This window comes from Leuresthes tenuis, unplaced genomic scaffold (genome assembly GCF_036924035.1).
Source record: "Leuresthes tenuis unplaced genomic scaffold, fLeuTen1.0.hap1 SCAF_13, whole genome shotgun sequence".
In the NCBI taxonomy this organism is placed as follows: domain Eukaryota; kingdom Metazoa; phylum Chordata; class Actinopteri; order Atheriniformes; family Atherinopsidae; genus Leuresthes; species Leuresthes tenuis.
In genome coordinates, this window is record NW_027325367.1 from 34,157,617 (window position 1) to 34,171,476 (window position 13,860).

Sequence of the window (13,860 nt, forward strand, 5' to 3'; positions counted from 1 at the left end):
CAATCATACACACACCGATGAACACACCTGAAGAAGTGTGGGGGTTTAGTGTTTTGCCCAAGGAAACTTAGACATGTGGTCTGGGGAGGCCAGTGATTGAACCACTTCAACCCCTTCAACAGGCAGATGATTAATGTTACCCCTGAGCTACAGGCAAAAAAAGATGAAATTACTTGATTAAAAAAAAAGGTATCTCATATTTTCAGCTTTTGCTTTAACAGCTGCTCACACTGTTGGCATTCTCCCAACCAGCTTTATAAGGAATGTAAGCCTTATGAAAAGTGAATAGGTTTTTGTATTTGAGACCATCAGTGGTGTTATGATGTGGTGTTGGTAAAAGTAAGATCTATACAACAAATGCAGTGTGAATAAACAAGTGGGACATTTTTTAATCTGAAAGCAGGGGTCACCATGACAACATGCTGTCCCATCTGGTCCACAGTTAATGGAACGTGACCCAAAGACACCTACGGGCTCTTTAAAGGCTGTTTAACTAAGACAGAGTGAAGAACTTCTGTATCAGATTACCTGACTTCCTCAGTTATCTTAAACCCACCCAAATTAATTTATTTGGGATGATGTGGACCACCGAATGAAAAGAGATCAGCCAGTAAGTGCCCATCATATGTGGGTGCTCCTTCAGTGTTGTTGGAAAAACATTCTCCGTTATTATCTCATGAAGTTGGAAGAAAGTCCAAACTTCTGACTTGTACTGGTTTTATATATATGAAAATATATAAAATATGGATGTGATGTGCAGGTACAACACCACGAGTCCGACACCGTACGATCAGGTCCGGCCCATGCTGCTGAACCCCCTGAAGGAGACCACCCTTGTCTCAGACTCAGAGAGCATCCCCAGCCCCTGCGCTTCCCCACCCCAAACCAGACGGCACTATGGAGAGTCCATCACTAGCCTGGGCAAGGCCAGCATCATGGGTGAGCACACAGGAAAAGGTTATAGCTGCACTTATGGGAAACATAAGGTTGTTTTTTCTTAATCACACTCATATGTGTCAGCGCAAAAAAGAAAAATCAAAAAAGTGAAAAAGAATTGTAATAGACGTGGGAGCCAGTCAGCCTATGCAGTCAGAGTTGGCAAACTGTTTTCTGTACAGTCAATAATACAAATCAATAAAAGCCATTCCTTCCTGTCAGCATCTTATTGGCCACTTGAAAATATTCAGGAACTCCTATCTCGCATTTTTCCTATTTTCTTATCATACTACCTGGACTTAAAATGAATGTTTTTGGATGTTCTGTAATAGATCCAAAAAAGATTGAAAAGGTTGTAAAGTGAAACCAAATTAATCTATTTTCTTAGCAATTCTATAACAATTAAAAAAAACCCTGAGTAATATGAAAGTGCTATTGCTAATAGTGAAGTACAAAAGCAGTGATTCTTACATTTAGTTCATCTTTTATCTCACAACAACATTTTTAATGCTTTGTCTCGTCAGCTTGATTGCATCCATTTTTACATTTCAGTGATGGGTCAGTTTAGGGCTAATAATGAGATGGAAACAGCTAATGGTAACGGCTGATAGTAGTCATGATTTCATCAGGGATCAAGGTGAAGGCTGAGTCTTTGAGGAGCAAAGCTGGGCAGAGGATCTACAGTTAGTCAACAAATATGTGAGAAGATAATTTAACTTATTACTGATAGTCTGAACATCTGATGTCTCTTTTGACCCACATGTTCTTGTGAGAATAACGGGCTGAAGCAGATCTGAGAATCCAAAGAGGAAAAAACCAGAGAGTGTCTGAACGGGGCTGCAGTTTATTGTAAGATAAACACTGACAAGCATTTGTATGGATGGAAACCAAGTCAAAGACGATGGAAACTATTTCTGACCGGCACATTTAAAGCTAGAACTTCACTGTGAGAGGACATTGCTCTCTGAGGATTTTTTTTTAATATGTGTGGACGGCAAAACTGAATAAACGGAAAATGTAAATTCAGCTTATCAGTATTTTGCAACATTTGTGTTTCTAGTGTGTATTGGTTTTTTTTCTGACGTTATAGCGAGCAGAACTAAGGTTGTCCACTGGTTGTAATTTGCCCACGTATGCATTTTGTCTATTTTGAAATATCATCTGGATATTTATCCAAATATGCAGTTCTTTTCTACTTTTTACTTCATCTTAAGAGGAGTTTGAAACAAAACTAAATCGAAGTTGTTTAACTTTTGCTTCCATATGCACTGAAAAATGGATGATATATGTAATGCATGAATCTTACTGCCTCTCAGGTGCTGCAAGTATTGGAAAAGGAATAGGAGGAATCCTGTTTTCCCGCTTTTCCCGATCCAGTGGGCAGGTTGGCGGAGTGGACGAAGAGCCATCAGATTCTGAGGGAGTACCCTCAGATGTGGAAAACTTGCTAATGGGAGAAGATGGAGTGACATTGGCAGAAAGCAAGGAAAAGGATGAACAGATAGAAAAGGACAGAGAGGAAGTGGAGCCTGCTATGTCTCAGCCCACCTCAGCTGTCATGGACAGCACCTCCTGTAAGTGAGAATTTTTTTTGGGGAAAGTCAGAAAAAACTAACCTGCAGCTTGATATCAGAAGAGGAAATCCAATCACAGCAGCTGCCTGCTCTCCGTACGTCACTTTAAAAATTCAAGGATTGGCTAATGTTTGTCGAGCTTTTCCTTGTTTGCTTTTTCAAACTTTATAGGAATAGGATTAGTACAGCTGAATTCAGTTATTCTAGATGACTACATCCGGCAATGGTCACTTATGTTTAGGTTTATGCATTTATCAGACGCTTTCATCCAAAGCGACTATAAATGAAGATATAACAGCTATATAAAAAGCTAACAATAAGCTACATAGAAGGAACCCAGGAGTCTGACTCTGTCAGAGGGGACAGAGCAGAGATAGGGTGCAGGTATAGAAGGAAGAGCAGAAAGATGAAGTGCAGAGATAGAGGGGGGAGGGAAGTACAAGGTAAGTGCTGGGATAGGAGATGCTCTCTGAAGAGCTGGGTTTTCAGGAGCTTCTTGAAGATAGACAGGGACGCCCCTGTTCTGGTAGCGCTCGGTAGGTCATTCCACCATCGTGGGACGACACATGAACAGAGTTTGGATTGTCTTAGGCGTGGTGTAGGAGCTGCTAGACGACAATCCTGGGACCAACGGAGGGACCCAGTTGGGACAGAAGCCTTTGCAGGAGCATTCAAGTAGATGGAGCCGTTCCATTAAGCTCTTTGTAGCTAACATCAGGGACTTGGATCTGATGCGGGCGGCTAAGGGCAGCCAGAGGAGCTCAATGAACAGAGGGGGGACGTGTTCTTTTAGGCTGATCCAAGACCAGACGCACCGCCGACTTCTGGACCATCGTCAGAGGTTTCTATACTTACCATGCTATAGAAACAGATTTCTGCTAGAAACCACAATAGTCAGCTCTGTGTTTCTAAGGATGTTGAAAGGGAGAAAACAAATTTTCACACCTGCATAAAAAAAAAGGTTCTGTTATGGGCCCTGAGGGATTCCTTCAGCCTCTTTCTGTTATGGTTTGTCAAACCAACTGAATGTGGACACTGAAGCAGACGCCACTGAAAACAGGAGTAGGTAAAATTTTGTTTTAAAAAAGGAAATATGTGCGGTTGACAGAGGGTGTCTTAGAGCACAGGAGCCGTAGGAAGGTGGCAGGCAGGTAGGTTAATCAGGTGAGTAATCCACAGAGGAATCCACAGGTAAGTCTCCAGGAGAACAGGACAGCAAGATGGAGACTGACACAGGGCATGGAGACAGGAACCTTTCCAGGAACAAGAGGAGCAAACTGAGGAGTGCAGGAGGAGGAGGATTAGCACAGCGAGACACAAACCTCGGGAGGAGTCACAGATCAGCCTGAATACCACACTTAAGAGGGAAGCAATCTGGCAGAGACTTCCTGCATTCGCCGGTCCTTATGAGCAGCTCAGGCAATGAGGCTGACAAGGTGCAGGTGCGACAATCAGGAGAGCAAGAGCCCAGACTCCACCCAGGTGAAGAAGCACACCACCCTGCCCAACCTAACCTACAGCTCAGGAAAAGCCTCCAAAACACAGACAACCACTTCAACCGTGACACTTTCCATATCCGCTTTATTCTATGTAGGATCACAGGGGAGCCTGTCCCAGCTGCCATCAGTTAGCAGATATAAAGGAAAAAGGATAATATGAAGTCTCAAAGCTTACTCTGATGGAATGTGGGAATGGATATATAACACATGCAGTTCAAAGCTTAATGGTAGATTATATTATAAATCTATTGTTTTCATACTTGCAAGTTGAATTGAATCCTTAGAACAAGGACTTGATTCTAAGGGTCCTGAATTGTAACAGGAACCAACACAACAGCATTATTTGCATATATGGCATTTCTGTCTTTGCTGAGTACATATATCTCTGTTGCAGTCTTATCACATATTCCTTCATCTTCAAAGTCCCAGCACAGCGGTGATCTGGGACAACCTTAAAGTCAAATATAAAATCTTAAAGTACTGCCAATCAATTACTTGATAAATTATCTCAAAAACCAAAGTCAACATACCAATCGAAAGCAGTTTCAAAGCCGTGGTTGAGTAGATTTCCTGAGAGGATGTCACCAATGTCCGTCCTCTGATGTAGTCTGTAATGTTAAACCTGATCTTATGAGTGACTGACCTGGTGGATGTGACACTGTGACAACAATCTAACAACAACTTAGATCTCAGGAGTTTAACACTGATAAAACGTACATCGAGAACGTGCCCCACTTTCCAGATTTCATTCTGTTATCACATTCACAATTTTTCCAGAATCTGTCACTGTGAAATCATGTCTGTGGTCAGTATAATCTGATGTGGAATTCTTCAGGCCACATTTATCTTAATCAGCCACTCCATTATACTAAATCAGCATGATATAGACTTTACATTGATGGAGTTGCAGAGTATATTTTGTAAAATATACTAGTTTGTAGTCTAAACAAAATTATAGTAAGCAACTGTGGAGATTTTCCAGTCACAGGGGAACAATAAAGGTTCTTAACATTAAAGAAGATGCTACATTATAGAGCATAGTTATGCTAATGTCCCTGTTATGAGCTGATTGATGTTCAGGGCAGTTCCTTTCCCATGACAGCTGCCACACATCTGGGATTCTCTATTCTCTCACAGAAGTGGAGGGCAGAATTGACAGCACCTTCTCATTTACTGCTTGAGTTTGGCTGGCTGTGTTCCTTGTGTTTGCACATTTTAGGTCAAAGTGAAAACAGCTAAAGTGGTTCTTCATGTTGGGATCATTATATTATAAACCCAAATCCAAAAAAGTTGGGATGCAATGTAAAATGTCAAAAAAGCTATTATTTGTAAATATCATAAACCAACATTGTATTCACTGTAGAACATAGAAAACATATCAAATGATGAAAGTGAAACATTTTACTATTTCACGAAAATAATAAACTCACCTAGAATTCAACATTCTTCCTGTCACACCTCCATAATGGAGGTGCTGTGGAAGACATCCTACCTGGTTCCAGTACATAAAAAAATCTCATCTGTCTGCCCTCAGTGATTAGAGACCAGTTGTAAGGAACAGTCACCTCATCCTGAATACAAACCAAACAATAGAGATGACTGGATTTTAGCAGGACCAGGAATAAGTCAAACACTCTCCGTCCAAGGAGAAGAGGGTGAGGTGGTTGAGGAATACAAATATCTGGGAGTTCACGTGGACAGCAGACTGGACTGGAAAGGCACTCCTTCAGTGTCTGCAGCACATGAACTGTAAACAGTAGATTGACCGTGCATTTATAGTTTGTACATAGCACCACTCAATGCACATTTACGCTACTTCTGCCTATTCATACACACACAGACAGCACTTCTTAGTCTGTAAAGTTTTATAAGCCATGCAGTGCTTTTTTCTTTATCACACACATTCACATGTTGTTGGATGCATCTGAGGGTTCAGTGTCTTACCCAAGGACACGTTGACATGAAGTCCAGGGAAAGTGGGAACTGAACCATTGATCAGGACTGCTCTTCTTTCTGAGATACAGCTGCTCCAATACCGTAAGAATGCTACAGCACAAGGTTTCATATCTTCTACAAGTCTGTGGTGCACTGTTCCATCTGCTTTGCAGCATCTGTTGGGGCAGCAGCATCAGCGTCAGAGACTCAAAGAAAACGAATGAACTCATAAAGAAGGCCGACTCTGTGCTTGGGACTGCTCTGGAGCTGATTATGAAAATAATACGAATGTGGCACAAGTTGATGAACATAAAGAACGATACTGACCATCATAATATTGTGTTGAAACAACAGTGTGATCAATATGAGGCTTCTTCAGCTACACTGTAACACAGAGAGAGACACAAGAGGACCCCCCCCACCATACCATCAGAGATGCCATTGAAGGAGGACTCGCCATCCATGACTTCCAAAAGAATTTCAAATGATGATCCGTCCCTCAGAACAGTTTTCCACTTTGTGTCAGTCTGGTCTAGAGAAGACAGCAGTGTTTCTGGATCATGTTCACATGTGGCTTCTCTGCCTGGTAGAGCTTTGATCGGCATTTCTGGCTGTGTTCCTGCACTGAGTTCCAGGACAGAATTGTGTCTGTTTTTAATGAAGATCACAGACATCCAGGACTGATTTTCACAGAGATGTCTCCAGATTATCTGACTCTTTTGGTGATATTATGATGGACTATTCAAAGTCTTCTCAGTTTTACATTAAAGACGATTTATCTGAAATTGCTTCCCAATTTGTAGACAGTTTTTTTTCTTTACAGATTGCTTAACCTCTGCTCATCTTTACTACTGAGAGACTCTGCCTCTCTAAGGTGCTCTTTTAATAGCCAATTATGTTACGTACCTGTTTCTAATTAACCTATTTCGTTGCTACATGTTCCACCAGCTGTTTCTTTTTAGTACAACTTACTTTCCCAGTATTTGAGACATATTGCTGCCATTAAATTCAAGATTAATACATTTTTCATTAATAATAACGTAGTAAAATGTCTCTTGTAAAATTTGACGTTTTCTATGTTCGATTGTGAATAAAATATTGGTTTCGGAGATTTATAAATCATTGCATTCTGTTCTTATCATTTCACACAGTGTCCCAACAATTTTGGAATTAACGTTGTAGATTTTTTTTACCAAAGCAAATTTTTACCAGGCAGACTTTACACAAAATGTGTATCTCATCTAGTGCTCTCTGATAAGTTCATATACTAACTGCAGATGTCAGATATAGAGTGTCCAGTTCATTCATACACAGATGTGAAATATCAGTGTCAGATGGAAATATTATGGAACTTTCTCAAGTCAGCGTTCCCTGACTACAGAAAGTGGCCTTTTTCCCGGATATTACCATCTATCGCAGGCCTCCAACAGATTACTACCAACTTGACCCTTAAGCTAAGATTCAGTTAACTATTTCACAAGTTAAAAAAAATCCATTACATATCTAGCTTTTTTTTGTTTTCTGGTAAGCTATTCGATCTTAAGTGTGTCCAGATGTCAGCTTTCAAAATATTTTAACATTGCTGAAGAACTCTTTCATCCTCAACCACATAAATCAACATTTCGCAGTAATGTTACAATGACATCAGAGCTACATAATGTAACTTCTACTTCTGATTTTTTCTTCTTCCTTGGTGTTATAAGGCAGCTTATATAAGACTTTCTTAAACACATGTACAGAATATGATGCATGTGATATCTGGACAGTTAATGTGGCTTGTCAAAGTTGTAATGTCTTGACAAATGGAGTTTGCAGCATACTGTGAATGATGTCAGTGTCAGTGACTAATAATCAAATACTGACTTAAACACTGGGGCTCATATGTCTGTTCTCACTTTGGACTTAAAGACCCTCTATGGGAATGATGTTTTTGTGACACCTCTTGCAGCTAGATTCTTAACTTTATTATTTATTTTTTCTGTTCCAGTGGAATTGGAGAGACGAATCGACTTTGAACTGCGGGAGGGCTTGGTGGAGAACCGTTATTGGTCAGCAGTCACTTCTCACACAGCCTATTGGTGCTCTTATGACGTGGCTCTGTTTCTTCTCACCTTTATGTACAGACCACAAGAGCCACCTGAACCTTCAGAGGACAACCAAGACACCTCATAGCATTAGCATAATGGCAAGTGAGCCATTATTCCTGGGGTCAATTCACTTTCCATTCACACATTTTGAAATGTTATTAATAATAGATGCACTCATTGTACATTATGAAGCCACAAGTGGCAAATAAAAATGTCCAATTGTTTGAATACAACTTCATTCCAAAAAAGTCAGACTGCTGTTTGTTATGTAGCTCACAAGAAAATACAATGATTTGAAAATCATTAAATCTTATATTTTCTTAAAACATCACAAAGAAAACATCAAATGTCTAATCAGAGAAATTTCAATGCTTTTTTATTTTTAAAAACTGTTATGCCACCAACATGTGTCTGAGAAAAGCTGATAAGAAGAAGTAAAAAGAAAATGAACTGACCCCACAGAAAACATTGACCTATTTCATACCATTAAAATTCCTCCATGTTTACACGCCTTCGTTCCAGACTGAACACACACACAGAGCTCAGACCTCACTGAGGTGTTTACACTCAAACCTCTCAACAGCAACCACAGCTTCTCGTGCAAAGCAGCCTTTCATCTTATAGATACACTTGATGATTAGCAGCTCATTTTGAGCCGCATTCTTCAAGTTTTGATGCTATCACGGCTAATGCAAAGCTGACTCACAAAAGGACCCAAGAGCGGACGCTGACACTGGACGTTTTGGGTAAAAAGACAAGGTTTATTTAAAGCCAGGCAATGTGGTGAACCAAAGAGTGGATCCAGGAGAACAGGAAACTCTGAGGAAGGAGGAAGGTAGTTAGAGATGGTCTGAGAGAGATTTATCCAGGTAATGGTGTGGGTTTATCTGGGTTTATACTGAGTCCAGGTTGAGTTCCAGAGTGGAGGGGAGAATCTGGCTGTGGTGCAGTGGTACTGAGTCAGCAGTGGGGCAAGCAGGTAGGTTAGTGAGCAGGTAGGTGTCTCGCAATCCACAGGAGAATGCAAGATCCTTGGCTTGGAAATCCAAAGCGAGGTAAGCAATGAAGGAATCGGCACTGAGAACACAGGAGAACAAGGTAAATGCACGAAGAAAAATTCTAAGCATAAAACACAGAAGTCGGCCGAATTACCACTGAAGTAGTGAGACAATCTGGCGAAGACTGGTTGCTCCTGCAGATCCTTACAAAGGCGTCTGGACGAGCCCAGATGAGAAACAGGTGAGAGTGCAGGAGTTGAATCAGACTGCGCCTCGGGCTTCCTGGAAAACCTGCTCCACCCCACCTAATACCCAGAAACCAAACAAACACCATAGCCAAGCATGCCACGACAGATTGATCTAGCATTGGCTTAAAGAATTTCAACCTTTATTTAAGTGAAAGTGTGTAATTTACAGTTTGGCAGCAGCTCCAGTCCAACAGACAGCTGCTCAGAGCGCGGCTGCTCAGAGCGCGGCTGGTCAGAGCACAGCAGACATGGTTCGAGGTGATCTTGACTGTCCCCTTACGCTCTATTTAGTGTGCAGCAGCAGTAACAGACAGCCATTCCACATATAAATCCATACATCAGATGAAACATACATAAAAAACAACAGCTGGCAGCCAAGTCTATTTACTTTTTGTCTCTTTCCAAAATTGCCAATTTATCAGTTTCAAATGATGGCCCACACAATATTGGATCTGGTAGACTGAGTACCCACTTTTCCTTAAAAGCGTAATTCAGTCCTAACTCTCTTTCCTATTAAAAGTGTAATAGTGTTGTAGATTATTTTCCATTAATTCAATTATTTCAAAGCATTTCCAGAGAATTAAACAATTGTATTGCTCTTTGGGTCCCCCTACAGTTATAGGATGTAACACCACTGTCACAAAAAGAAATACCCTTCTGAACCCTATACATGCACAGCTATGTATGTGAATTTGTTGTATAAGAGGCTAAGGAAGACAGGGGCCACCAAACATTTCAAACTACAATGGAGGGTAATGTTACAAGACCAAACAAGAATGAGACGCATGGTTTTTATACTATGATACATGTGATGTAAAAACATGCTCACAAAATGACAAAACAAATAAATGTTTTATTTTATCTGTAATACAGTTTGCTTTCTCTAATTTACATTGGATGGATACAAGGATCTGAAGGTGGCGTATGTGTGAATTCAATACATGTGCAACGTGATCCACATTGTATCAATTACAGGTCCATGGAGAACATTTTAATATGTGGAGTAAATGCTTTTTTTTCAAACAGTGCCTGTAACACCGATGGTTTTAACTTAAATACCTATCGTAACGCACAAATATGTGGCGTAAATGCTTTTGTGTCTTGCAATTATTTAGTAGTGTAACTGTGTTTGATTTATCATACAATTTCATTGGACTACAACAGAGTATTAGGGCCACGTTTAAAAAAATAAATTATTTTGAATTAATTACGAGATTAAAGTCGTTATTAAATATGGTGAGAATAAAGTCGTTATTGGTAGGTTGGGGACCTACCACACTGGGAGCTGCTTTTGGTCCACTGACGGGGGTGCTGTCCTGTGGACTTGGTGCCCCCCCCGCAGTGCTGCGGCTGATAGTCCGGAATTTTCGAAAACTAAAAAACAAGTCGTTATCCGTTTTCTCATTTTAATTTGGAAACGAATACTGAGCAAAAGAGTTGCTTTTTCGTTTTTCATATTTTTGGTTTTATTTGGAAAAAACGAATGAACGAACGATACGAGGATTCGCCAGCCTGTCTTCACCTCCTTCTCAGTTCTCCATTTGGGTCCTCTTCTGCCAAACCTATGACAAAATGATCCGGTAACAGTTGGGCCCAGTGGACTACCCTCTCTTCCTTGAGGACTTAAATGATTACATATATGTCTTCGAGAGAATCAACTCAGCCATCCCGGAATCGCAGGCATTGAATAGTGTCTCTTTGCCTATTCCCTTTTGAAAAACACCCTACAATCCAGACCAAGACTGTTGTGGTTGCCTGAGATGGCAAAGAAGTTAGAGGGGATTTCTGCCCTGAGAAACAACTTACTGCCCTTGCCCAAGCCAAAACCAGAGTCTTTGCCTGAGCTGCAATCTTCGCCAGAGGCCTCTCAAAAGCCAGAGGTTGACACAGCGAATAGATGATTACCCTTTGTGAGTATTTACGTCGGCTGGCTGCCAAGACAGAGAGGGACAAGCTCCTTATATCCTTCCCCAGAGCCTCAAGGTTCAAGTTACAGAGCGCTGTGGACCTCTCTCTTCTAGGCAGTCTGATCAGATCAGATACCACTCTTTTGCAAAATCAACATGATGTGAATATTATTGGTCCAAAAGTTGGGGAGAAGCTGTGGTTTAGACTTAGCTTTCCCTGATTGGTCCTTGGTCCGATATCAACCTCATACCCCATCCCTGCTCCACTCAGATGTCTTCTCCCTGTGTTCGGTACTTTTCCTCTACAGGCTTCATCCTAACTGTTTTGACTCCCCTTGTAAGCATGTAGCAGTTTCTCTGAACACTCAACTCAGTCTGTTTCCTGTTTTAACCCTTCACACCATGGGGTCAATACTTGTTCCCTTCAAAAAAAGGAGTATCTGTCATTTTATGTGTTTTGATGTTTTTTTGGTGTTTGTTTTCCATTCTGTTTCTTGTTAGGGTTCTGTCACTTCCTCGCTTGTTTCCTCAGTCTCTCTTCAGTACAGTCATCAGCTTCATTGTCTTCTTCATTCTCCGCGTTCACTTATCTTCAGCTATACTCATTCACCAATCACCCTCCTCTGTATTTAATCTCCTGTTCTGTCCCTAATTCATTTAAGTTCTGGTTAGTTTAGTCTTTTCTGTTTTTTTGTCAGTATTTTGTTTTTGTTTTTCTCCAGTTTTTTTTTCTTTCTAGTATTTCTGGCTCTGCCAAGCTCTTGTTTAAGGAATTAATTAGTTCAGATCACCTTCAACCTCCTGTTGTCATCTGTTGTGTCTGCATCTGGCTCCAATGCATAAATGTGTACAATAAAAGCTAATATTGAACCCTCAACACACTTCTATTCATCACCCCCAGGAAAAAATAATTGTTTTCTCCAGATTCACTCTCAACCAGATTATTGGAACTATCTTCAATCTATGTTATTTTAGTTAAGAATATGTTGTATGGTTATTCTATATCATAATACAATGTGGTGTTTTCAGAACCCTCTGAATGTGTGTTAAGATGAATGGAGAAAGAATGGAGAACATTTTCTTTATCTCATTAAACTTAACTTTAGAATTAAAACCTCCACTCTCTATGTCCCAAATCTAAGCCATAAAGTGTTCACTCAGTATAGGCTGAAGGTTGAATATTCGTGAGTAAAAATGTTTATGTTTCTGCATTTAGCAGACGCTTTTGTCCAAAGCGACTTATAAATGTGGATATAACATTACAGCTAACAATAAGCTCCATAGAAGGAACCCAGGAGTCCGACTCTGTCAGAGGGGACAGAGTAGAGATAGGGTGCAGGCATAGAAGGAAGTGCAGAAAGATAAAGGGCAGAGATAGAGGGGGTAGGGAAGTACAAGGTAAGTGCTGGGATAGGAGATGCTCTCTTAGAGCTGGGTTTTCAGGAGCTTCTTGAAGATAGACAGGGACGCCCCTGTTCTGGTAGCGCTCGGTAGGTCCTTCCACCATCGTGGGACGACACATGAACAGAGTTTGGATTGTCTTAGGCGTGGTGTAGGAGCTGCTAGACGACAATCCTGGGACCAACGGAGGGACCCAGTTGGGACAGAAGCCTTTGCAAGAGCATTCAAGTAGATGGAGCCGTTCCATTAAGCTCTTTGTAGCTAACATCAGGGACTTGAATCTGATGCGGCAGCCAGTGGAGCTCAATGAACAGAGGGGGGACGTGTTCTTTTAGGCTGACCGAAGACCAGACGCGCCGCCGCGTTCTGGACCATCTGCAGAGGTTTCACAGCACAGGCTGGGAGACCAGTTAGGAAACCAGTTAGGAAACCAGTTAGGAGAGCAGGTAGGAGACCAGTTAGGAGAGCGTTGCAGGAGTCAAGGTGGGAGATGACCATGGCCTGCACCAGGAGCTGGGGGGCATGTTGGGTTAGGTATGGTCTGATCTTTTTTATGTTTAGCAATGCGAAGCGGCATGATCAAGCAAGGTAACATGATCTTCAAAAACTCTGCAAATCATCTGAAGAATCAGAAGAAATTGCAAGAAAATTAAAGAAAAAAGTATTTTGTGTTTTCGTCTTGTTTTCTCGCCATTGCCTTTTGTTTCTCGTGTTCTATGTTCTTTGTTTGCGTTATCTATCTATCTATCCCAGTGTTTCTCAATTCCGGTCCTCATGACCACCACACCTGATTCAAATGATCAGCTCATCATCAAGCTCTGCAGTGACCTGATAAGGAGCCATTCATTTGAATCAGGTGTGGTGGAGGAGGGAAACATCGAAAACGTGCAGGGCAGTGGGTCATGAGGACCGCAATTGAGAAACACTGATCTATCCTATGCTGCTGCAATTGATATCATCTGAGATAAAGTAAGCTTGTTACACGCCACATAATTTTAAATAGCTTAAAATAAAATTTGTTGATTGAAGATGGGGTTAACCTTGTTGGTTATTTTGATGCAAAATTTTTCTAACATCACCTGGTCGTTGCCTCTTTGGCCATGAGATGTGAGAGGAAGAAGAACTCAGCCAACTTGCCAGACGCACTGAGGGCTCCTCCCCCTGAACCAAGGAACAGATACCTAAGCAGCGAGGCCCGAGAGTCACAGCTTGGGTACAACGCTCTTCAAGATTGGTGGTGAAAGGTAAAAGAAAAGCTGTTCAATGAGCAAGTGG

General features: G+C 41.2%; 1 protein-coding gene across 2 annotated transcripts in view; it reads left to right on the plus strand.

The window, feature by feature from the left end:
* ddhd1b (DDHD domain containing 1b) overlaps window positions 1–8,264 on the plus strand; it is a 32,766-nt gene extending 24,502 nt beyond the window's left edge. The window contains exons 11-13 of one of the 2 annotated variants that reach the window (XM_072362849.1): window positions 761–939; window positions 2,253–2,510; window positions 7,932–8,264. In XM_072362849.1, coding sequence (XP_072218950.1) covers window positions 761–939; window positions 2,253–2,510; window positions 7,932–8,116 — 622 coding nt within the window. In that variant the 3' untranslated portion in view covers window positions 8,117–8,264. The remainder of the gene's footprint in view (window positions 1–760; window positions 940–2,252; window positions 2,511–7,931) is intronic. The other variant, XM_072362850.1, reaches the window with a different exon arrangement.
* Window positions 8,265–13,860: the final 5,596 nt, after the last annotated feature.